Source organism: Xiphophorus couchianus, chromosome 9, assembly GCF_001444195.1.
Source record: "Xiphophorus couchianus chromosome 9, X_couchianus-1.0, whole genome shotgun sequence".
Lineage (NCBI taxonomy): Eukaryota > Metazoa > Chordata > Actinopteri > Cyprinodontiformes > Poeciliidae > Xiphophorus > Xiphophorus couchianus.
In genome coordinates, this window is record NC_040236.1 from 21229737 (window position 1) to 21255161 (window position 25425).

Sequence of the window (25425 nt, forward strand, 5' to 3'; positions counted from 1 at the left end):
GCACAGACAGCTTTTCAGAAATCTCCAATTTTACCATGGAATACATGAAGATTGCAGCTTTAGCAATGTCACTTACATTAAAACTCAATACTCATTTAAGTCTTGTTTTTTTTTAAGTATTAGTTGAAACCTACTTTCTAGCTCACACATGACATCAAGGTCTATAAGACATTTTCAGTGCTGTTCTTGTGTCTTATGTGTATGATCCGATATTGGTATCGGAAATCAGTCGGAGAGTCAAAAACCAGGTATCGGATTACATTGGTCAGAAAACTTCTTATACGCACACAGATGGATGCACTCTGCTCCAGCATTCAGTCTGCAGCAGCATTTCTATCCAGCAGCGCTTTGCATTTTGCACAAAGACCCATTGGTTAATAATAAATGGGTCAGTTGTTCCAACACATTTTGTTGTTCACTATTGTTCTCTGAGTAATTTCACTTGATTAAGCATTCTCTAACATTCCACACTGCAAAATAAGCAATAAAAGTATGTATGAGTCATGCTACTATCATATCGGGTCAATAACGATATTGCATTGAAAGTGAAAAAGTTTGATCGGGAAACCCCTGAAAAAAAGATTTATTTTTTTCATTTGATTATCTTTCTACATCTGTAATATTTGTTACAGAAAATGAAGCGAAGGCCTTATTATTTATGTATGTACAAATAAAAAGCCTGCACAATCAGAAAGACCCCGATAACAAGTTTGAATTGGAAATAAATAAATCTAGACTTGAGTTCAGTCACCACCAAAAGGAAAAAGATTCAATTACACCCTTCATTTAAAAGGCGAAAATGGGGCTGTATTGTTTTCAAGTGATAGATGATTATGAGTCTGTCTGGTTTAAGTTTGATCTGTTTACGTTTGTATAATATTAACATAATCTACACAAATGACCCCGATTCCCGGCCGGGGTCTTTCTGCATGGAGTTTGCATGTTCTCCCTGTGCATGCGTGGGTTCTCTCCGGGTACTCCGGCTTCCTCCCACAGTCCAAAAACATGACTGTTAGGTTAATTGGTCTATCTAAATTCTCCCTAGGTGTGAGTGTGTGTGTGCATGGTTGTTTGTCCTGTATGTCTTTGTGTTGCCCTGCGACAGACTGGCGACCTGTCCAGGGTGAACCCCGCCTCTCGCCCGGAACGTAGCTGGAGATAGGCACCAGCAACCCTCCCGACCCCATTAGGGACAAGGGTGAACAGAAAATGGATGGATGGATGGATGGATGGATGGATACACAAATGTATGAAACTCGGGCAGCTAACACATGGATACATCCGCTCTCCTAAAGGCTGACGTAACTAATCAGAGCATCTCTGCTACAGTATGAGCTTGGCTGATTCTGTAACTTCTGACTGGGGGCTTGAAAGTACGCAGAGCTCTGTGCGTTTTAATAAGCAGAGGAAGGTTTTGTATCCAGGCCTGCAAGCCTGCAGTCCTGAAAGGCTCATTCAGGGAATGACAACCCAGGGAAAGAGGGAACGCTAGTGAGGATAGTGAAGCATCAATGTTCTCTATTCAGTGAGAGAGTCCATGAGAAAGGCTTCGGTCCAAAACAACCCCCCACACTACCGACCTCCCTGCTGTTGGTCACAGTCCGCAGTGATCGGAATCCCAAACACCTTCAGTCGATTTGATCTGAACTCCAAAGCCAAAATTGAAAAATTACCGTTGGACGACAGAAAGAGACCCAAAGTGCGCATTGAAAGTCCAAGACGGAGCCAGACACGGAGGGGTTAACGCGGAGTTTGGAGTGGGCTCTGCAGTCTTGTTAAAGACTAATGAACCGTTTAAAGGCTCAGAGGAGAATAAAAGTACAGAATGAGCTGTGATGGTGAACCAGGGTGACATTACCCTGCTGCAGAGAATCACACAGTCTGAAGCACAGAGCCAATCACACTGCGGCTCTGCCGCCGCTCCGGCCTGTGGAGACCACGGGGAGACCAGGGGTGCGCTGTGGCCCCTTGGACACTGCGCTGGAGCTGGGCCTCTCTGCTTTTTCAGAGGGAGAAAACAAGGCTTTTGAAAGTGAAAGCTTTGACATTTTTGTTTCAAATGACAGTACGGGTTCAGGTTAAATCCAATTACATGGTAAATATGAAATGCTTGTTCTCATGAAACGGCAACATTTGTAATCGCTTGTGCGTACAACGAGGCGCAATAAAGCCTGTGTCCAAAGTCAGCCGTGTTATGCAATTTATTTCTGTGACTGCAGCCAATAAATAATCTACTTACAAACATAACAGTTTGAATTAGCCGGTTAAAAGTGCAATTGTTTTGTCTTTTTATTATTTCTTACTCAAGCTTTGTAGTCAACATATTTATTGGCACTTTGTGCTATTCTCAGACCTTTACTGCCCATTTCTAAACTGAGTTTAGGTCCTGCTGTCTGGAGTCATAAAAGAGGTGTTGTCAGCAGAGCTAAATTTCCATGTTTCACTTGGCTAGATGCAGTGAGAGTAACAGGGAGAGGAGGAGGGGGAGGAAATCAGGAGACTGTCTGTAGGGGGCCCTGGATGAACGAGTTAGTGAGGGGGGAAAGATGGGCTAAAACTGGGGCTGGAAGATAGCTCAGGGGGGTGGCTAATATCCGGTGTGCGTCCACAGAGACAGTGTTGTTGTTTCTAGAATCAGGCTGCATAGAGAAGTGTGCAGATACAGAGCAAAGGAGGCTGTGCTCGAGGAGAAAGCACACAAAAGTGAGCCAATATCACAGGAATGTCCTAAAAACATCTCAAACACACACATTACGTAAACACACAAGCGTATGCAGATAGCTCAAGCTTTTACTGCTATTAGACCGTCTCTAGAGACAGGACAAGACTCGAACAGAGTGCATCTCGTGATGAATCTCCCTCGATTTTATGCTCCAATAAAAACAGAGCAACTACAGAACAATTCAGCACCAGGACGATTATTTTTTATTCCTCCGTCTTCGCCGATGGTTTGAAAAATGAGCAGAGAGGCTACCGTAGTGATTACAGGATCATACGCCACTGTAAGACTGTTGCTACTTAACAAGAGTACACGCAGCCAACTTCAAGTGACTTACAACCTCTTTAAAGATTTATAATACACGATTACCCACAACAGCAATAACCCACTTTGGCCTAAGAAAACAAAAAGGCAATGTACAGGCCACAAGAGGCTTATGTTTCTTTAAAACTAATATGTTAAACCAATCCACAGGCCACAATAGTACATTGCGGAACAAAAACCCATCACTGTTGTCGTGTCAATTGAGCTTTCTCCACCACGAAAGCTGGTGGAGAAAGCTTTCATCTAACGCTTCCATCATAACGTTAGGTGGGAAATAGGATCTGGAAAAATAGAGATCATTTGGAAAATGTTTGAAAAAAGTAGCACCGATGGCCTGAGATCAGTATCCGTCAAAGCTTCAGACCTGCTAGTGAGGTCTGAAGCAGGGATCTCAACAATCCCTGTTTTTGTGAACCCATCATAACTAAAGGTTACCATGTCACAGTTTCATTATTTTTGAATATTCAACCTTTCTGCTATGGAAAATATTGGATTTAGAAATATTTAATTTATTTGTTTGGGGCGATGAATGTTAATTAACAGATTTGTAATTGCCTATTTTTCTTCTGTTGTTCCTGAACAATGAGTAATTTATCTAGCTAAAAATTAACGAAGGTCATACAAACGAGGTTAAAATGAAAACTTCACAAATTTTGTCAAATACAAAACAAGAAAACAATTATAAAGACCATAAGAAGTCATTAAAAAAAAATTAATCCACCTAGATGGCGAAACACAAGTGGGATTAGGAGCAGGTATTCATTCAAAATACTGACAGATCTGATGTGATATGAACCAATTCCTTAATTGTTTTTTAAACAGATTAGAAGCGGTAGCTATCTCTAAAACTAAAAGTTAAAGATCTACTTTTCCCAGGGAATACAAACAGAAAAGGATGTTTAAAAAATGCTAACTTTGCTAAATGCTAAACTCTAACCAAAAATGCAAACTCTACAATACTTTATTTCACAATGCTATAAACTATTTTCCTTGCTTCTTCTCCTAGCACAAATAATGACCAATCATTACAAAAAGCCTGCAAAACATATTCTGAATCTTGTCTCTTTGTCTTCCTAGATTATAGTTCTTAAAGAACAATCATAATTGACTAAAGGTTTGGACACCAGAGAAACCTCAGTGTGTCTAGTTCTGAGACATTTAAAAAAAAAACCTTTATTTAATCTTTTTTGCTACATTAAAAACATCGGCCAATTAAAGAATCATTCAACAATGTATCATGAAGGAGAATCTGTTTTCATAAGTTTGCTTCTCTTCCTTGATTCTAACTCAAACAGAAACCCGTCCCAGTCTGTGGACATCAGCTGGGGTTTTGCAGCTAATGCAGTTAGACCTATGTGCTAAAGGGATTTTACTGTTATAATGTTCTCTTCCACAGCGCTGGGCTATAAGTGAATTATCCATGTGTGCTGCTGTGCAGCACAAGGAGTGAGTAAACAGGCATTTAAAACAAAAAGCAGACACGTAGGACTACACTTAGTCTATCCAAACAGCTTCATTTTACAACCTTTGTTTTTTTACAGCCATATTAAAGACAAAATATGCCTTCCTTAGTGCTCAAAAACCCAAATAAAACTATCTGATCCACACAAAGTAAGCAACGTAAATAAATTGGACTTAAACAACAGCATATCTTGACAGCTAAGGATGCGGTAACTTTTGCTCCATCAGCAGTCTGGGAGCAGTGTGCAACCACAGCAGACTGGAACCTTTACCCCCAACCAGCAAGTGTCAGACATGACTCCACTCCCATATGGGCACATGCAGAACCTCAGCGGGGGCTCGGAGAATGAGCCGGAGGTACTGCTGCCAAAACGGTGCGTGTGTAGCGGTGGGGTTAGTCTGGCCACTGTGCTGCTACAAGCAAATCCAGGCTTGTTAGGCATTCAGAGAGAGAGAGTTGGAGGGCGATCTGCATTTTTACAACCAGGCAGCAGATTGTTGTGGGTGTCATCGTCAGCGCTGCACCGAGTGCAAGAACTGACACATTGAGAGTGAAGAGTGGGAAAAAAAAATTCACAACAAAGTTCAGCTTGATTCCATTACAGATAGATTAGTTTAATTGATTCCTAATGGCATTTTTATTGACCACTGTAGGCCAGGCTTTTTCCCACTACTTCACTGCACTTTGTTCATTCATAATACAAGAACAGATAAAGAGAGGCAATCAGCAGCATTGCTGCTAGGAAACTCATGAGAGCAACAACCAGCATCAGCGGGAATTTTAGATGAAATCGTAACATTTTTATATGAAAGTGCCTGCAATCCCTGGCAAAAGAAACCTACCACTTTAAACTTTCACATGTTGTGTTGTGGTGACGTTTTATGTCAAAACCAGGGTTTCCCCCAGTGTATTATAAGCCTGGCGGGCCACCAGACTTTACTTGCTCCTTATTTAAAGTATGAAGCAAGTAAAGTCTTGCTCTTTAGCATGACTTTACTAAGGAGTCTTGCTTAGTAAAGTTGCTCCTTATTTTAAATAAAGAACAAATAAGGAGCAAGTAAAGTCTTCCCCCTCTTTCCTCTTGGACTACCATCAAATAAAGGCCACTACAGCTAACAAAACCTTTTTTTAAAAAGTGGTTTTTGTACACCAGTAACAGAGACAGAAAAGACAAATTAAGCCAGGTTTATAGATGACGCATTGAACTGGGAACGAAGAGGTGCACACCAGTTGTGCCGTCCCTGCAACTTTGCCAAATTATGATGCTTGCCTGTGCAGCATCAAATTTTCGTAACTTGTACAGTTCAACACAAAAAAGCAGTGGAGTGCCTTGCGCCTCTACCAGCAGGCTTAGCAGCTTTTCTAGGGAAAACCCAAACGATGAATGGCGCGAAAAATTACAACGTTTCTACTAGGGGATTGTTTATTTTCATCCAAAATAAACTATGCATTTATTGTATTGTTTATCATTTGCAAGAATTTTATTTATTCTTTTGTTAAGACAATTTTGTATTGTCTTGATACATTTCAATTAGTGGTGTTAAGAAAAAAACTAAAAAAAAGTGACGGTATTATCTGAAATTTTATTTTTACCATTTTCTCCACTCATTGTTCCACAAGACCGTCAATAAATATGAGTAAATTTGAAAATGTGGTTAAATACAGTTACTACATGCAGTTTAATTCACAGTGCGTCCTAAAGAAGACTAACTAAAATGAGAATGTTTTTCCAAGCACAGTGCTTGTGTTTGTGGTGCTGAGTGCTGCTGTGCCATGCAGTCACACCCATTAAGTTAACTTAAAAAGTGGTAATATATGGGGTGCTGTGGTGGCGCAGGGGCAAAGCACGGACCACATATGGAGGCCTTAGTGGTCGTGGTGGTAATCGCAGATTTGATTCCCGGCCTGGTGACATTTGACTTCCCCCTCTTCCCATTGGACTATCAAAGAAAGGCCACTACAGCTAACAAAACCTTTTTTTTAAAAAGTGGTAATATATAGTTTTCATCATCATTTTTATCATTATCACAATAGCACCACAAAATATCGCAATAAAATCCTAAGTCCATATCACCTACCCCAAGTTTCTACTCTTAAAAATCTAAATCTGAAACGTTTGTTATGGATTACTGTCCAGGAACCTTTACCTTGGCGTCCTTAAATAAAATTCAGTACAACTGGCTGCTTTTAGAAGTAACCTAATTAGTAAATAGAGTACAGCTGTGTGTCATTTAATCTCAGTATGAATCTCGCTGTTCCGTGAAGGCCTCAGAGGTTTGCCAGAGAGCGTTAGGAAACAAACGAGGAACACAGAAAACCAGTCAAGGATAATGGATGGAGACGTTTAAAAGCATCAGTAGGTTATGGGACAGTTTCCCAAGCTTTGAAAAGTTTACTAATTAAATGCACAACTGCAGCCAAGGTATTTATGTCCATAAAAGACATTGACACCTCCAGGTGTTAAATTGCTTATTTTTGCTGTGCAGGAAAGCTACATTTTTAAAATTATTTACAGTTTTCAAAATGGGTGCCAAATTGCTTTACTGTTTATTGGTCTTACTGGTTTTGCCTTACCAAGACAGTGACCATATTGTCCTTTTTAATTAATGCTAAAAGAACCCTATGGTTTCAAAAAAGGTCCAGACCATAGTGGAAATTTTATTGAATATGTTCCTTCGTATCAGATTCAAGTTTGAAACTTTAGTATAGAGATAAACAGTTTGGACAAGTATTAGTCATTCTCTTGTCATATTAGTCATGTCGTGCTACATTAGAAATGCATTTAAAAAGGGGTGGAAATGAGAAAATTGTTTTAGACAATAAAACCAAAATTAGTTAGCCCTGTTTGGAGGTTACCACAAGAAACAAAAACCACGAGGAGAAATGAGACCAAAACTGAATGCTTTTGCCAACTTCCTTTTGTGGAAGGAAACCAACACTGCTAATCATCGTTCCTGCATCGAGGCATGGTGGTGCCAGTGTCATGCAGCAGGGAAGCTGGTAAGTGTTGACGGGACGATGGATGGAGCAAAATACAGGGCAATTCTCGAAGATGACCTGCTCAAGGATGTCAAAGACTTGAACAGGTCTTTGGCATCCAGGGTATTTACGTCCATAAATACCTTGGATTTATGCTTGCTTTAAGCTGTTCGAAAGGTAATGCAAGCATTTCAAACAGGTTACCTTAGGACAGGGGTGTCCAAAGTCGGTCCTGGAGGGCCGCCATCCTGTGTGTTTTAGTTCTCTCCCTGGTTTAACGCACCTGGATCCAATGATGGCTCATTAGAGGCCTTAGGAGAACATTGACAAGCTGAGAAGGTTGTTACTACAACCAGGGAGAGAACAAAAACATGCAGGATGCCGGCCCTTGAGGACCGACTTTGGACACGCCTGCCTTAGGATAAAGACCCTAAACATACAGAAATGGCTACAATGGAATGGCTTAATCATTTGCTACAATATCCTAGTCAAAGTCTAGCCTTAAATCCCGTGGACAATTTAACCTTAAATCCACTACACAATGTGTGCAGAACATGTTTCAAAACTGTTGTTTACGGATTCTCTACTCTCTTTTGCAATCCCTGGTCATTAAAACGTAGTTGGAGTATACGGAGAGCATACCCAAAAATGTGGTTGAACACCTGCAAGCCAGAAAGAAAGCGACCATTTTCATTCTACTTCACAATTATTCACAACTTTATCAATTATAGTTATTGTAAGCTAGTCTTAATGGGACAATAACTGGAAACATTTCTAATGCTGTATTTTTTGTGTTTTTTTTTACAAACATGTTTTATAGCATACAATTGGTATTAACAGCACATTTTGGTTACAATAAATTGCTTTCTCGGTGCCGTTTCCTGATAAGACGTCCAATCTGAATTAAGATGGCTGTATATATCGTAAGCACAAAAATATCGCAGCGTCAAAAACATGAAAAGACATTGTTTCAAAAGAAAGTTGACAAAAAGTACAAGTAGGGCATGTGAAACTTTCTCAAACTAATATAAAGGAAAGTGCTGGATGAGTCCTCGACACAGTAGAATGTAATGACGGCGCTTCATCATCTAGAGCTGCCGTCTACTCCTCAGCATGAGACAATAGAAAAACTTCCATCTGCAGGTTTCTATGGAAACTCCACGCAGGAGCTATTTTCCCCTATTTTTGGGTCTCTTGACAGTGAAGTGAATCTTACAAAGGAGACTCTTGAACATCTCATTGGTGTCTCAGTATGGAATTGTACGGGTGACGTTACTGGGTTATCGTATCAGGAAAAATACCTCGTTTCTCAGGGAAATTTGTTCAGCGTGAAAACATTTAGATCAGCTAAAAGTCTCTGTTGTGTCACTGTGACAAAAATCAGAATGCAAGACTTGAGAGACTGAAAAACCAGCCACGTGAAACAAAATGAAATCCTAGGGTCGAACGATAAAAGAGAGAAATTTAAACTTTATGTGAATGATTGCCTAATTCAGCTTCAGACTGGCGGAGAGCAGAAGAGATTAAAGAGTCAAACATCTCAGCGAGCAACAGCAGCATTTGTACATTAGATTCCTGGATCAGCTACAACAAAAATGTTTAAACGCCTGGCATGAAAACGTGGGGGGAAACGGTCTTTATCAAGCAATACGGTGTCGAATGTTGTGGGAATGTTTATCGACTTTATTTACATCCAAGATGTCGAGGAGGCAATAAAACATTCAGGCCTAACTAAACTAAAACTTTATGTGACAAAACTCAATGCTTGTTTGTTTCCCCTCGCTACATACTTAAATGAGGTCCCACACATTAGTCCACAGGCATGAAAACACTCAGCGCAGTCTGGACGCCAGATGGAGGCTTGGATCACATGTGAGAAGGAACAGGAAGCTTTGAAAAGTCTTGGAAACTCTCCCTGTGTTCATCGATGTTGCTCGAGCCGCGAAGGCATCTGTCAGTTAGCCTGATACTTATTTAACATGGAGAAAAACAAATGCAGTCTACTCCTCTAAATGCAAGCGATAAAGCACATCTTCAGAGTACCCACGCTATGACCCCAGGAGTCTGCTTTACTGCTGGTTCTTGACTCTTCAGCTGTCCCCTCGGGGGGCGCGTGTAAATCTGACTGCTTAGACAAGAACAGGAGGTCTGAAAAATCAGGAGCTCCATGAACCGACGGTGGCGAGGTTTTATGAAAACGTTCGACACATGGACATACAATCAGGACATTTTACAGCACTTTATTAGCTGCAGAGGGAAAGCGTTTTAAGAGCAAGGGGAAAGGATTTATGGGAGAGCATGTGCACACATTGTAGAGGTGCCACGCATGTGGTTTTCATGAAGCTCTAGTGTGTCTGGCCATCAGTGTGGGTTCTACTGTGAAAATGCAATTAGACAAAACTACTCGCACGTGAACTGGCCCATTTTTTGCTTAACCTTTCTGTTTATGGGCCTGCTTTTCATCCGCGGGCCGGCCTTCTGACGCGGGGGTAAACGCCGGCTCTGGGTGGCCTCGAAATCACCCGGTCGGCTGGTCTGACTCGAAATCCGAAAGGACGGAACCCTTTAACTCGGTGCCAATTCATACGCTGGGCTCACCGGTTTCTCTCACAGGAACCTGCTCACATTTCACGGCAGACGGAGCGTGTGAGGAGGCAAAACACGGAAAGCCAGAAAGACCTGAGCGGAGAAACAGTCTGAGATCAAAGGGGGAAAAGAACATGAGGCAGAGAGAGGAAGCTGGGCTTGAGTTTCTGAACCTTTCAAACAGCGGAGAGGCAAACACAATTGGTCAGAAGGCCTGACTAATTTGGTACAGGCAAAAAGACTGACTAGAAAGAACAGAGATGTGAATTATAAAGTAGAAACGCACTGAGAAATCGGCTGGAGACTGGCACTGAATGATTTAATGCTTGACCAACTCTGATCTAAGAAGGAAACTAAAAATGGGATCTCTTTTGATGAGTGAATACATAAGTAAGCGCTACCAAGTTGGGTATTTCAACACTGTTCAATGTGGAAGCAGATCCTCAATAAAGAAGCAGTTGGAGGAACCACAAAGTTGCCAGAAGCTTTTAAAAAAAAGGCATTTTCTATGAGGATATAGTGGCTGTTAATCCAAAATTGTACCATTTCTGGGATTTGTTTGTATTTCTTGGTGGCAGATTTGTGCTTCTCACACTACATGTGTGAGAAGCACAAATATGGCTCACATATATATGCACATGGCTCTCTATAGCCTTAACCCCCGTAGTGCAAAGCTTTTATGCACATAATGTGCATAACATTGTATGGGTTGGCAACAGAAGTGAGCCAGAGGCAAAGAAAAACATCGTCCAGCCAATTGACAATAAATTTGCACTTACACATGATAATTGTAAAAAAGCTAATTAGTTAGCTAGGATGTGTTAGCAGCTTGTTACTGGTAGCTTCAAACACCTTGAGTCACAAAATATAATTAAGATGTCTGTGGGCGACTCAAACTGTTGCCTAACAGAAAAGTACCGCAAGAAAAATAAAAAATCTACATAGAATATGAGATTAAAAGGTCTGGCCACGACAAAATTTAAGACCTGTGGATAAAGTATTTAAGGACAAATTACATTTTTAATGAATCCAAGACATTTTAAGGCCTTAACTTTATATACATTAATTTAAGACTTAAGACTTTTTAAGGATACACAGACATTTCAGACAAAGAAATGCCATTAGCTAACATTTTTGCAAAGTACTAAAAATATATAATTTCTAATGCTTTTAACTACAAATTGTTAGATACGTCCATTTAAATCACAGCTTTTCTATTTATATGTCTTCAATTTTGTATAAAATGTTCAGATACTGACACATCTTGGTCTTTGAGGTGGTACCAGGTTATTTCTGATTCTAGGTGGACAAGAGACAACACAAAGGATGGTTGACGGTGCGCTGCGGTCTGGACGCCACTCAAAGCAGCCCCACTGTGCCACGAAGCAATAATCTCTACATTATACATAATAATTCAATCTGTAATGAGACAGTAAACCCAGAGACACCCTCAGTAATAACCAGGATTAGGACTGTGAAAGCAGTCTCACGTAGGAAGCTAACTTGTATCCAAGCTACGGAGGGATTAGTTCACAAATGTCACAGTATCTGTGTATTGAGTACTAGTCAATATGAGCTGAATACTAAGCATTTCCTCACATTACTCTCCACTGTGCTTGTGAAAGCTCACAGTGTCTGTAGGCTTTTGTCCCTCTCAGTCATTCAGGCTGAGCCACCTGCTCTGCTTGGCTGACGCTGATTTACACACACTGCAAATTAAGGGAAAAACTGATGAAGTGGACAACTAGCTTGTAAGAAATGCTGTATTAACCGTGGTTCGTACAGGCAGAACATCTCATTGTATGCGCGGGTCCTAAGACACTTCTAAAGTAAACAAACAAGGGCAGGAAATCGACTCGGTCCTGGCAGAAATCCAAGAGACAAACACTGCATCTTTTCACTGACTCAAGTGAAAAGATGCAGATGCAGATTTTTTCCACTCTCTCTCAAGAAACTGTTTGTCCTTTTCACTCGACTCAGTGCAGATGTCACATGTAACTGCAAGTTTCACCCATTTCTCTGCTGTGGAGACTGAGCATGTGAGGCACCGTGCGAAGAAGCCCTCCGTCATTCCATATATTCTGCAGGAGGACAAAATGACCTCGTTCTTGCAAGTGTTTGCTTCGGGAAAGAAAAAGTGGTGAAAGGGATTGGCCAGTTTCTGTTGCAGTAAGAATTGAGTGACTTGTGCCAACTTACAAAGGCCTTGGTTCATCCGTCGCTTGAACAAAAATATTACATTTTAAGTGTTGAGAACTGAGCAAGAGCTGCAAAATCTGAACAGCACTGCACTGGAGTCTACTGGCTGGCATGTCACCAGTCCTTAAACATCCTCACTCTGTCTTGGAAATATGCTCTTTAATTAACTTTTTATTGCATTTATAGAAAACATAGTTTGGTGGATTACAAAGAGTTGAATCACCAAAACCACTGGGTAATCCAGGCAGCAGTAACAATATCAACCAGGTTTTCAGCAAGTTTTGCTCTAATTTAATTACCTTTTAAGACCATTATGAAGTACATTTCAGACGTGTATCTCCACAGAAATACTAACATACCATTGCTGGCGGGAAAGGGTATGTTAGCAGTAAGTTAGCAGTAGCCTCAACCAGCCAGAGACACACAGTGTATATGTCAGAGTGTGACTTTTGCCTGACAGAAAAGACTGGTGGAAAAAAGAAATACATGGAATATATGAGTTTTGTCAAAACAAAATTTCTACATTTTCAGGTACCATTGGATCTGTTGCACGATCCAATGGTACTGGGATCGATCAACTAAAAAGAGAAAAAGGGGAAAACAGAGTTATCTGAATGTTTTTCAAACAGAATATAGAGTGTTCTACCATGAAGCGGAGAAATACAGGCTGAAAGTCTCACTGGCATTTTAAGTTGTTGTCTGAATATGTTGCAACTCCCCACTTGTATCTGTTTTTTGTGGTTGTACACAGTTTAATGGGTTCTCGCGGACATAAAGCCAGTCTGAGTCATTTAAACAAACATAACCCTCCTTAAATGAGGCCAAAGTAATGGAGGATAAGGTGTGTTCATATTTGAGAAACCAAGCAGGTTGCAGCTGAATGTGTTGCCAGAAGTTATGATGAGATTCTGGCATACATGTAAGCCTCTGGCCGGCGTTTGTGCCAAAACGTGAGTACACTGACAAAAACCATCCTGCTCTTTTTCAAGTTCTTGTTATTAATTAATCATGGGTTGTCAGCAGGAAAGACCCCACAAGTGAGAAGCAACAGAGAACCAAGGCTTCTGGTAGAAATGTAAATTTTCTGAGTGACAAAAATAAAAACTGAGTAAAACAAAAAACTTAAAAGACTAACCTACATCAGTTTTGCTATAAGCAATTTATATACGAGTAAAAACTACAAAACTGTGAACAATGTGTACAATATGCCCGTTTGCTGTCAACACTGTTCGTTCCTACTTTCTCAGACTAATTTAAAACAAAAAAGTCATAGGAAGCACAAAAGAAGTTGTTAAAAAGAAAATCATATTTTTTCCGTCAGGTTGTTGCTTAACTTCTTCATCATTTCATACTTATGAACTTTCTACTGGTTTGTACCCAATCATCTTTGGGTACATAAAGGAGTCGTCTGCACCGTTCTGTAGCCACCTCGGAGACAATTCTTTAAATAAAAGCTGACTTCGGTTCTCCACAGCAAAGGCTGAATGAAGCGCATTAAAGTTGACCTGTTTTATTTTTTTCAAGCTTCCAACCTTTTTTCCATCACAGAAACAGCTGGAGTTGGAAAGACTGGCAGCATTTTAGAAACTTTAGCATCTTAGCAAGCTGTGCTAATTACTAATATGCTAAAGTAAGTTTAAAATGTCAACTCTGCTCTCAACCAAAAGGTATGACATTGTCTCTGCTCTTAAAACAAATAAGTGCTCGCAGAATGTAAGCTGCAAATTTTTTTTGAATGCTATGAATTGTTCAGAAATAGAAGCTGCTAAAATTTGTATCAGCAGGTCAAAAAATGAACAAAAGGTCAAAGATCAATGAGAACCTTAGTCCACGAATCCCTAGCCACTCTGGATTGAAAAACAGAAATGCATTGCTCCTTACGGCCAGTGGGTTGTGACTGAAACAATGTTGGACAACAGATTTTTTGAATGAAAGTTGGACTCTACATAGAGCGAACCAGATTAGCAACTCACACTTTGTCTCAAGTCTGCATCAACTGTGCACCAATTTTGAAGAAAATTAATCAATTTATCATCTCTGAAAAGGAGGTAAGGATCAAACATCAAGGTGAGCCAGAGGGTAAAGATGCATCAAGAGGCAGTAATAGAGCCAGGGTCAGAGGTCAAGCAACTGAAAACGAAACTCGCAGCAAAAAATGATTACGCCTTAGGGATCAGAAATGAACACTTAAGATGCCAGCGGTCAAACGGTCCATGGATGACCAGCTCAGGCTAACCAATCACTTCGAGGGGTGAGAGGTCAAACTACTCAGTTAAGTCCAGAGTGGCGGAAAAGCTACCTCGGGAGTAATGAATGAGGGGCACCACGTGACACACACTGGAAAACAGCTTGCAAAACGTTTTACCAATAAACCGACATTTGGAAAACATTTTGGTGCCAACAGTCTGGTCCACACATACACACTGCACTGGCTCCAAAGAAAGGCTTTATCGGCCCACACAGGGCCGATAAAGGCTGTGGCTGTGGATAAGAAGGCTGTGGATAAGAAGGTCATGGATGTTTCTTTCACTGCTCCATGCTGAGAGATGTGACATGAATGGACACAGCACAGGAGGTTGAAGGGGGCGGCGTTAGCAAATGTGGCATGTTGGTTTGGGGACCACCTAGAGAGCAGAGCTAAAAACAAACAAGTAAACTCAAGACGTCTTTGTTCACAAGCTTATTGACACAGAGCGAGGCTGACTTTCCATAAAAAGACAGCCAGGTGGCCGGCACTTTGTACAGCAGGACCTTAAAACAGGATGAAAAAGCTGCAGCCAAGTCGGCCCGGAGGCTTTCAGGTGCAGAGGAACATCACAGCTTGGATTACTATAAACAAAACTTGCAAGACCCTTCTTCATCTACTTGACAAACCAAAAATCAAAGAACTAACCTGTGGTCAGGGAAGCAGATTAAAACATCTAAGAAGGTACACACCCAGCGTCTGCTAAGAGGGGAAGGTGAGTGTTAGCTGGCGGGCTGGACAAGACCCGACAGGCCTGCTGTTTGGAAAAGAAACAGTGACCTGCAACTGTTCACGGCATTCCTCCAAGACACTAACACAAAACATCCCCCTCCGTCTGGGAAAAAAAAAGAGAGAGAGAGAGAAAAAAACACACAGAACAAAAGTGTTTTCCTCCATATGTCTGGCCTGGAAAATCTTAAAGAGCCTGAAAAGACAAAGACAGGCACAGAACCCTCATCAGAGGAGCAGCGAAACCCAACAAAGAGACGGCCATGACGGCCCATTAATCACGACTGGGCTTTTTGAACTTCTCTTCCTTGGAGATTTGGTAAACATATACTGTATTTGGAGGGAGCGTTATCTCCCAGAGTATAAGTAACCCTGTTCCTGTTCACTGTATGCGTTCCGAGACGTGCCCAAATGGTGACGCATTTAAAAGCTTTGATTGTTATGCCACTAAGTTTTCCCATGACACCAGCAAGGCGACAGACTGGGAACGTATCCAGGTACATGTTTTTAATTCTAGTACAAGACACATGTCGGCCAACTGGGAACTTGGACAACATAATGAAAATACATGACCGCTTACATACATTGAGGATGGATGATGTGGTAAATATGTATAACAATTTCCTTTCGAATAAAATCAAGTATTTTCCCAACAATTTCTTCCAAGTTTTAATTGTTGTTGCGACTTACAACAGTTGATATTCCATACTTAGTGTTTGAGTTTACCATTTGTGTCTCAGTACTTGTTTTCAAGTATTCAAGTATTTTATTTAATGTCTATGCACACATGAAGTTTAAAGTTTTTCATATTCTTAAAATGTGCTATTTTGAAGAAAAAAAAAAACAAATACAGGAGCATTTGTTTTAAGAGAAAGACAAAACGTTCTGTAAAAACTATTGAATTTTAAGCTTAAACAATTCCGCTATATAGGTGAATTTATTATTTATTTTTAAAAGATTCAGCCCATAGGACCAAAAATAAAAAATGTTCAGTAAATGGACATCTCACTTCCACTGAGGATCTCTGCAGAGGAGCGGAGTTTGCCACGGTGCTAGGTTAAAGTTAGCTTGCATCCTCTTTGTTTTGATAAAACTTGTTGATTTAAAGCTGAACTTAAAGAGATGTTTCCCTGTTTCACAAGCTAAGGGCTTTACTTTATGTTCTTAACTCTACATGAGTAATGCTTCAGCAGCGGTCTGACCAAGAGTCAGCCTGATAACATATCATGACATATCAGAATCGGATGCAGTAACTCTTATTACTCCACTTTGACACTGAACATCAGCATAAAAGGTAAAAAAACCAAAAACAATTGGAAACATCAGCAAATCCTGCAATGATCAAAGTTTTCCACAAGAGAGAAACTATTGGACCCTACTTACAGGGCAACATTGCAAAAATATTTTCATCATTCATGATCTAATATGATTACATTGACAACCTTGAGTCAGCACTGAGATTTTCCAGAACAAATCATGTTCTATTTCCTACTTGGAAGGCTCAAAATACTTTATAATCTTTGTGTCCTAGATAAGCATCTGAAAATACAGAACGTAAGCAGAGATGGAGACACCCGGTTTGCTGCGCCACACAGCAAGTGTTTTGTTTCCTCTAAATGAAAAGTAAGGAGTAAGAGGAGAACAGGGAGCAGTGCTGACTCTGTATCTAATAAACTCTAATCCTGATTAGACCCTTAACGAGCTCCAGCCTGGATTTAGATGGTGAGGAGAGAAGGTAGAAGGCAGAAAATTACAGGAAAAGCAGAGTTTGTGTCGACATCAGTTACGTGTTCAAAGCTGATAATATTTTTTATATATATAATTTTAAAACGCTTTCTATGCTTTAACGTTGTTACAATGAGATATGACGAAGAGTACAAGAGTTGTCTCCGGCTGTATGAAGTGTAGAGAAATTAGTGATGATTTATCCTCAATGTGTTGCTGCTCATTGCCAGACAGCTGGCTGAAAGACGGGCAACTATTTTCCCTTACGACAAAGAAATATTTATCAGTTTAAAAATATTCCAGGAGGCAAAAAGCATAGATAGTCAATAAATGTTATTAATTAGATTCTAATTTTGACAGAAATATATATGTAAAATTACTTGCCATGAGAATAAAGTAAGTGATGCTTTTCTGTATAAAATTAAACCAACGGTGTGCTGGAATATTTTGCTATTTTACTTTTTTTTTTTGGTATTTTTATTTCATGGTATTGCACTATTAAAAACACACTATTAGCTCTCCAACACCATAATGTTCTTGGAGGGAACATTTAGGTCACTCCAAGATGTCTGCATTCACTGTCCAGAAGATCTTTGCCGCTTTGTAAACCTCTGTGGGAAATAGAGGAAGCAAGAGGAAGGGGTGAACGTGCAGAGAAGAGTGGGAACAAACAGAATGAAGCGCTGTGAAAAGAAACAAATTCCCAGTGGAAAAGCAGTGAGCATGTTTGCCAGCGTGCGGGCAGTGTGAGGGTGTAATGACGGGGTTCTGTCATGCAGGCTGAGGTCAGGCGACCGGGCAGAAGTTAAGACTTCAACAACAATATGATGTAATCAAAGAGAGCGAGCATTACTCATCGACCTCAGACACAGGAGGTGCTCAGGAATTTTATTGTGAGCACTTCACACAGGGAGGCACGCAAAAGCACTTTTTTCCCCTTCCCTCTCGCTCCCTTTCTCTCTCATAATATAAACGCAGAGAGAACCCACTATGATGTTCATCCAAGAATAACCAGAGGACCAAGAAACATCTGTAGCGTCTTACAAAACAACAGAACTTCCTTTTAATCAGTAGGAAGTTGCACCAAATTATAGCGCTGGATTTAGAGAAAACATGCCAGGAAGAAGTCTTTAAGTAGTAAGAGGTAAAGCTACACGAATCACAAATCAATGCCTGGACGTGATATCTGGTGGGCTACGTTAGCTGAAGTACCAGCCAGTAGGGATGGACAACTATAGCACTGTAAAAATTGTGATTTACCATGATAACCAAACTCAAGGAAGTTTGGTTATCATGGTAACAGAGGTAAAGGTAACAAGTGATTGCTACCTTCAAATGTATTTGAAAATATGACAGCATTGACCTAGTGAGTGCTGTTTAGTGGTTCAATTGGACTACTGAATGTAACTGATATAGTAGTTACATTTTGATTTGATAATGGCTTAGTTTTGTTTTTCAGAGCAGCATTTGTGTTTTTGGGACTCTGTATGCAGTGACATACTCTGAGTGCGTTTTCACACCTGACAGGCCTGTAGACTCTGTTCCACTTAGAACCAAAATTGCAACATTTATTACATTTCCAGTTGGTGCGGTTCACTTTCACACTGCACTGTGTCAAATAAACCAAACCCATTTCCCCCCTTCGCCTGTGGTGTCGCTGCACCAAGAACCACTGAAGGAAACGACACAAAAACCTCTGAAGACGACGAGCGCAACTTCATTCTTTGTGAAATGTAAACAAAAACAGAGTAGCGTCAGATTTTAACGATTGCAGGATTTCTCTTTTGCTTTTGGCAAATGTCCATGAGTCATTTCTCCCACTTGTTTTGGTTATATTTACCCAGAATGCCCTGTGCTATAGTCCTGCTTTTGCAGCGATCTCCCATCAGCTTAGCATTCACATATGCATTCAATCTGTGTTAAGAGTTCACGTCAACCAAGGCGAGACCTACGTGTTTAGGGGGACCAGAGTTAGCTTTTTTGATCCGCATCAGAGTTCAATTGCGCGTTCACACCTCCCCAAACGAACCAGACTTTCTAGGAAAGCCAACTGGAGTTGGATTAAAGTAGTCCAACTTGCCACCTTGCCACTTCTACCCTTATCAAAACAAATATGACAAAATATGGTGATAAAACCTCAACTCCATGTAACCCACCGTTAGCATGACAACGATATATTCAGCTGGTTAACAGACTTTTACCGTCCTTAATGCCAAAACCTGATGTAAACATTAGTGACCAAGATGCTAAAACTCACTGGACGTTGCAATAATGACAAATAAATGAGTGAGGAAAATATGTGTTTAATTGTAACCCATATATTTAATTCAATATTCTAAATGAATATCCTGGCAGCAAGTTTTCCTATCTTTGTACCGCCCTAGAAAGAGCCAAATTGAAAAGAGAGACAATGACCTGAATACATCGAAGGAAGGTTAGAGAGAAACCAGCGTCTCATTACTTATCAGCTAAGCATGAGCTGACAGACATGAAACAAAAGTTCTGAACCTAAACTTCAAACTCCAAACTGTGGCTGACTGGGAGCATCATTAAAAATGAACACAAAAGATTTATGAAAAACCCCAGAAATGCTATTTTGGTGCAAAGGATTATGGGTTCAACTCTCTGGGGAGCCACAATGAAACTGAAGACATTCACTTGGATCTCAAATTCCCTTCCCATTTCCCCAGTTGCCGATGACCCTTGTCAACCGTGACTCGCGAACTCCGACCTTTTGACTTCCCCACAGCTCAAAAGGCCTCCCTCGCTCTTGCGGAGAAATACCACCAAGTGTCTGCTTCCAATCTCTGCCAACCAAATCCTGTGTTTTATGAGTCAACACGGGGCCAGGGGAAGACAAAACATCCCCGTAATGGAGCTCCGCTGGAGGCGAGTCTCACACGCAGACATTCTGCTACAGTGAAGACGAGCCTTTTGATGGCTCTCATGAAGCAAATGCCACGTCGCTGCGTCAAAGACAAGCTGCAGTCCCAGAGATAAAGAAAGGTTGCTCTCTGAACATTTGTCCCTTTTGGGCCCGACGTGTTCAATCAACACTGTTACCGGGGGCCTTCCACACACATAAAAATCACTCTGTGGGCCACTCTACGCGTGTCGGCCGGTCAGGAGGATCAGAGGGAACCCAGAACAAAACCCTGTTGTGCATCTGTCAGCCAGTCTCCACCATTCTGCCCTCCAAGCCATTATTTAGTCACATAAGAATCGGAGGTGGAGCCCTGCTTTAACAGAGGAACAGTACCAGAGGAGCAGCCTCAAGCTTTAAAAGACCACCCCCCTCCCCCCACACACACACCAAATCCCCTTCCCCAAAACCTCCAACCCTTCCCGAAAGGGACAGATGACGAACAAGAAAGAAATGGGACTGAGGGTGTCACCCGGGAGCAATGAAGCGTTCAATGCCCATGGATCGCTGGCCAGAGATCAGACTGGACGATGTGTAAGAGCTTTGATCTCCGTCTTTTGTGTTCCCAAAATGATACACCTGCACGGCCGCATCTTTTCTTGATTCTTTGGAGTCGACAGAATGCATTTAGACAGCAGGACAGACTCAGGAGATGCAGTCAATGGCACAACAGACCACAAAAACGTTAAAATAACGCGTGGAAATAGTTCAATCTCTTTGAAAGACTTACCTGTACATTATATAGGTATGCATCTTGTATGTCAATTAAACTGTCGCTTTTATTACGGTACAACTAAGCCAGTCACAATAACAAGTTTTGCTGTAATATTATTGTTTATTGCAATAAACAATACTGTTGTTGTTTTGAGACCATGTTTATGTTGATAATGGCACCCTCCTAAAGACCAATAAACTTGAATTTTGCAAAGAACACTACAAAGGACATGGAGAGTTTTAAAATATTCAAAATAAAGCATGATAACTGAAAACAAGACATAAAATGGGAAAAAAACAGCAAAACTATGAAAAAAGTGGATTTGTTTGTGTAAAAAATATTAGCTAGTGCTATAACTACTTCTTGTATTCAAGTATTCTGTCAATTACTTTATTAAAAAACATGTTTTTTTCCCATAAAAATAAAATGTTCTTATATTTTTGTACAGTTTTGCCTTAGTTATTGTTCTGAACGTATTGTTTTTTTCAGCAAATGGACATTCTTTGAGTCTGTATGCCCCAGTTAATTAATCAATTACTAAATTAGTTGACTTTTATTTCAGTAAATCAATTCATGACGATTAATAGCTTTCAGCCCTACAATGAGAATGAAATTTACCAAGCTAATTTTTATTCATCATGCAATTAATTTCTTAATTGCTTACCGAGAGGAGCTTAACTACAACATCAGACTTTAATGGATTTCATCTGGATTTCATGAGACAGACCAACACAAAGTAGCAGAGAAGAGTTCAAGGGAAATAATTGGATAGTTTCAAATGACGCCTGCTCAATTTCCAACAATCAGCCTCCTTAGTATCTGCAAGGGGAGATTCCAAAAGGCAAAAACTGCTTTGAAAAAGAGAACAAATCTTCTGAAGTGATACTTTGGCGAATGAGGCAGGTCCCCCAGTAGCAATTCACAGAAGGTTCTCTGATCTTCATACCTGCATGGCCGGGCAGATACATTATCAGCACGCTGACATTCCAGTGATTCTACACAGAACCTTGACATCTTTTCATCTACCCAATCCTCCAATCCTCCCTTCGTGGGCACCAGCGCAGCTCATAGAGGGGCCCACAGGTAATTTTCCTGCACACATCAGGAGGTACCTGAGAAGAATTACAGCCCAAAATTTTGAAGAAATCTGACTGAGTCAAACTAGTTTGTGTAAATTTTAAAAAGTAAGGGACTTACGGTTTGATGATTGTGTTTCATACAAAACAGAGTCTGGACAGATATGTTAAATAGCACTTCCTAACAACATTTCCTTTGAATTTTTGACCTTTTGCAAAGTTTGATATAAACTTTCATGTCATATCAGTAAAAGAGAACCCAGTTATTCTTCTTTCTACAAGGGAAATACAACTACTAAATTTCTAATGTACAGTGCACTCAGATTTTATTTACAGATACACCAGTCAAACTTGTGTGACCAATTTCCTGTTTTTACACAGCTTCTGACCTGCTGATATCAATTTTAAATAATTTATACTAATAGTAACTTTATAAATGCTTTTAGAGCATTGAACAATTACAAGGAGATAAAAACAACTAAATAAAAACAATAAAAATGGAAAGTCAAGGCGATGTAAAACAGGTCTTTACCATTTCAAACCAACTACTACAAACTAATTTAGCATCTTGTACTAGCAGTTAGCATGTGTGGTGCATCTAGAATAACAAAAACGGTTTCATTTTGCGCTCCTTAGAAACGTTACGTCCTTAAAACAACTCCATGATTTCCAGAAGGTTGCAAATATTTCCAACATCAGCATGTTCAGCAACAGATGGACAGTCTCAAAAGATAAAACCGAACTTTGTTGTTCTCCATTCAGCCTTCCTGTTACCTGCTGAAAGTATTAATGAACTCAAAACATGCCATGTTGCTGAATATACAGTATTTTCCGGATTTTCAACTTAAAAGCAGCATCATATGAACTTCTTTGTGTGGTTTCCTTGATGAGGGGGTTTGAAAACATTTCTCCGTCATGCCTGCTGCTAGCAGCAATAAACGTGCTTGTTCTAAATGAAGATCAGCATTTTCTTCTTTGATTTCCAATTTTGACTTCCAATGATTCACTTCCTGCTAAAGAGCCCCCTGGTGGTGGAAGAAAAAGCCACAGAAAAATCGCATGTTTCAAAGTGTGGGAAAAAGTAGCGGCTTATAGTCCGAAAAATACGGTAATTGAAAAAGCTTATGACTTTGTTCTAAATATTTTAAATATTTTTCCCATTTCACAGCTAATTTGGGTCTTTCTCACTCAATCACAACTTCCACACCAAAAAATGTTTTTAACACAACCTGAAATGTACGTATATGTATATGATGATTGAAATATATAGGACCTTTGTCAACTGGCCAGTCATAATCCAGGGCAAATGAGCTGAAAATCAATTAATAGAAGACAGGAGGCAATTGCTCTGAGCATCTCTAGTTTCATCATCCGTCTATTTGTACCGGCAAATGTGTAGACCTACCTGTTAATGTTCTGTAATTTGTATGTGTTAATTTTATTTTTCTTGGATTAGGACACTAAAACCGGCTACGGGCGGTATTCTTCTAAATCCGGTCCTGACTAAAAGGACGCTAACGACTGAATCCACAAAGAAAAATCTGTGTGCCATCAACAGGGTAAGTGGAATTATTAGCGGCTAAACTACTGACTGCTCTAAAATCTCCATCTGTGGTGGTGATGGGCTGCTAGTCAACTGGCTGGCTTAAAGATCCCCCACGATAACCAGTAATCCGGACCAAAGATTAGAGACCCGACATGCTGCTGTTAATCCACGCAGATTTTCCCTGTTTTGTCTCAATTTGGCTCCAACAATGGGAAGGACAAGCTCGCTTAACGCGTGTCCGGTCAGGCAGGGTACTCACCCGGACGGCAGTGCTCTTCGCCTGGGCGCGTTGGGGCTGCACACCCGGAGCGCCCGGGTCCCTGGTTCCGCTCCCGTGCGCCCGCGCCACGGCTCCGGACGTGCCGTTGGCACAGACGCCTCCGGCGGACGCGGAGGCCCGAGGCCTCTGCTTGATGCCATCCAGAAGGCGCACGAGGAGGATGTTGCTCGGCAGTTCGTCCACGGCGCACTCCACCAACGTCCGGCACTCGGGGCAGCGCAGCTCCCCGCGCGAGCCCAGGATGCCCTGGAGACATCGACGGCAGAAGGTGTGCTGACAGGGAAGGACCTTCGCCGAGGCGTCCAGGCGCTCCAGACACACGGGGCACTCGAGCAGATCCAGTAAAATGGACTCATCCATACTCTGTGCGATGCGCCTTCACTTCAGAAGGACATGATAGCTGAGGAGGTTTCTGTTCGGAAGCAGCTCAGGGGCCGTCACGTCACTGCCATGCCTCGGCTGTGGCCATGGCATTCGCATCAGCTGTGACCAAAAAAAAAAGGTCAAATGAATCGGCTCTGCAGCCAAGAAATAGGTCATAGCATCTATATAACAGACAGGACATATGGCTGAGGCCGTGTGTTGTGTCATCCGCTGAGAAGTGGAACAATGTCAGGCACAAACAAGCAACTTTTCTACAGCTTGTGTGGGTGAAAGTTTAACAGCTACAAAATAACTATAGATCTGTAGTCTGATCACCATTTGAAAAAACTTGATAGTACACCTGTTTGCAAGGAGTTTGCAAGGTGCATTTGTCGTATTATTTATGATTTATTGTGAAAATTTTCTTTTCATAATAAGCATTTTGATTTATTCTTGTGCCAATAAATTACAATATCAGTAAATATGGTTAAGAATAATAACTATGTAGACTTAACTGTATTAAGTCTACATAGTAATTATAGTATATTTACATAATTATACATGATCCTTTAATTAAGAAATTAGAAATTTTTAATTAAAGGATTCTTTAATTAAGAAATAGGATTCTTAACTAAAGAATCCTATTTCTTTAATGAAGAAATAAGAAATTCTATTTCTTTAATTAAATATGAAAAAAAAACTATTTGAAATGTTGAAATGTTTTTCAAGAACAGTATTTGTGTTACCATACAGTCACAGTCATACAGTTACCTATAAAAGTAGTAATAGTTTTTTGTTACCTCAATAGTACCACAATATATCGCGATAAAATTGAAAGTCCGTATCGCCCACGTCTAAATACATTTGGTAGTTTTTGTCCTTAAACATCGTGACGATTCTGTGTTATGTCAAGATTCAATATAATTCCAGATATAAATATCCCACCGGGTGAATGATGGATAAAATATTTAGCCAACAACACAGGAAATAAAGACTGGAAATACATTTGTAATGCGAATCCGCAGCTGGAAAATACATAAAAACGCTTAAAAACCAAAAATCTGATTTTTCCAGATTTGGTAGAAGCCCTAATACAGACTGTGAACACTGTGTAAAAAAAAGGAGCGCAGGAGTGAAACACTGTGATTTATCATTCAGGAGGACAAACATCAGACTATCAAACATGCGATCAACACACTCCGTCTGGTAAATGATTTAAAATAGCGCAAATAACCTATTCATCTAACAACAAGTCGATTTCAGCCAGAAAATAATCTCGCAAGCCGCAGCAGAAATATTCTTGCAATGGTCGTGAAGAACGTCAACATTACGCAACACTTTTAGCTTTTACAACCTCACGAGTTAAAGCTGTCAAGTTTTAAAGAGACACTTAAACATACGAGAAAAGAGGCGAAATTAAAGCGGGGATGCTGGAATATGTTACATGTGACGTTAATGTTGCCACATTATAAACACATTATACTTTTACGAGTTTATCTGCCTATTCGCACTTTGATAATAACAGTTCCAACAACTTACGGGACGGAAGTCAGA

General features: G+C 40.5%; 1 protein-coding gene across 1 annotated transcript in view; it reads right to left on the reverse strand.

Moving 5' to 3' along the window:
- Positions 1-25425, reverse strand: part of sh3rf1 (SH3 domain containing ring finger 1) — a 46019-nt gene that overhangs the window by 20215 nt on the left and 379 nt on the right. Inside the window, exon 2 of the mRNA XM_028028814.1 lies at positions 23488-23991. Coding sequence (XP_027884615.1) covers positions 23488-23868 — 381 coding nt within the window. The 5' untranslated portion in view covers positions 23869-23991. The remainder of the gene's footprint in view (positions 1-23487; positions 23992-25425) is intronic.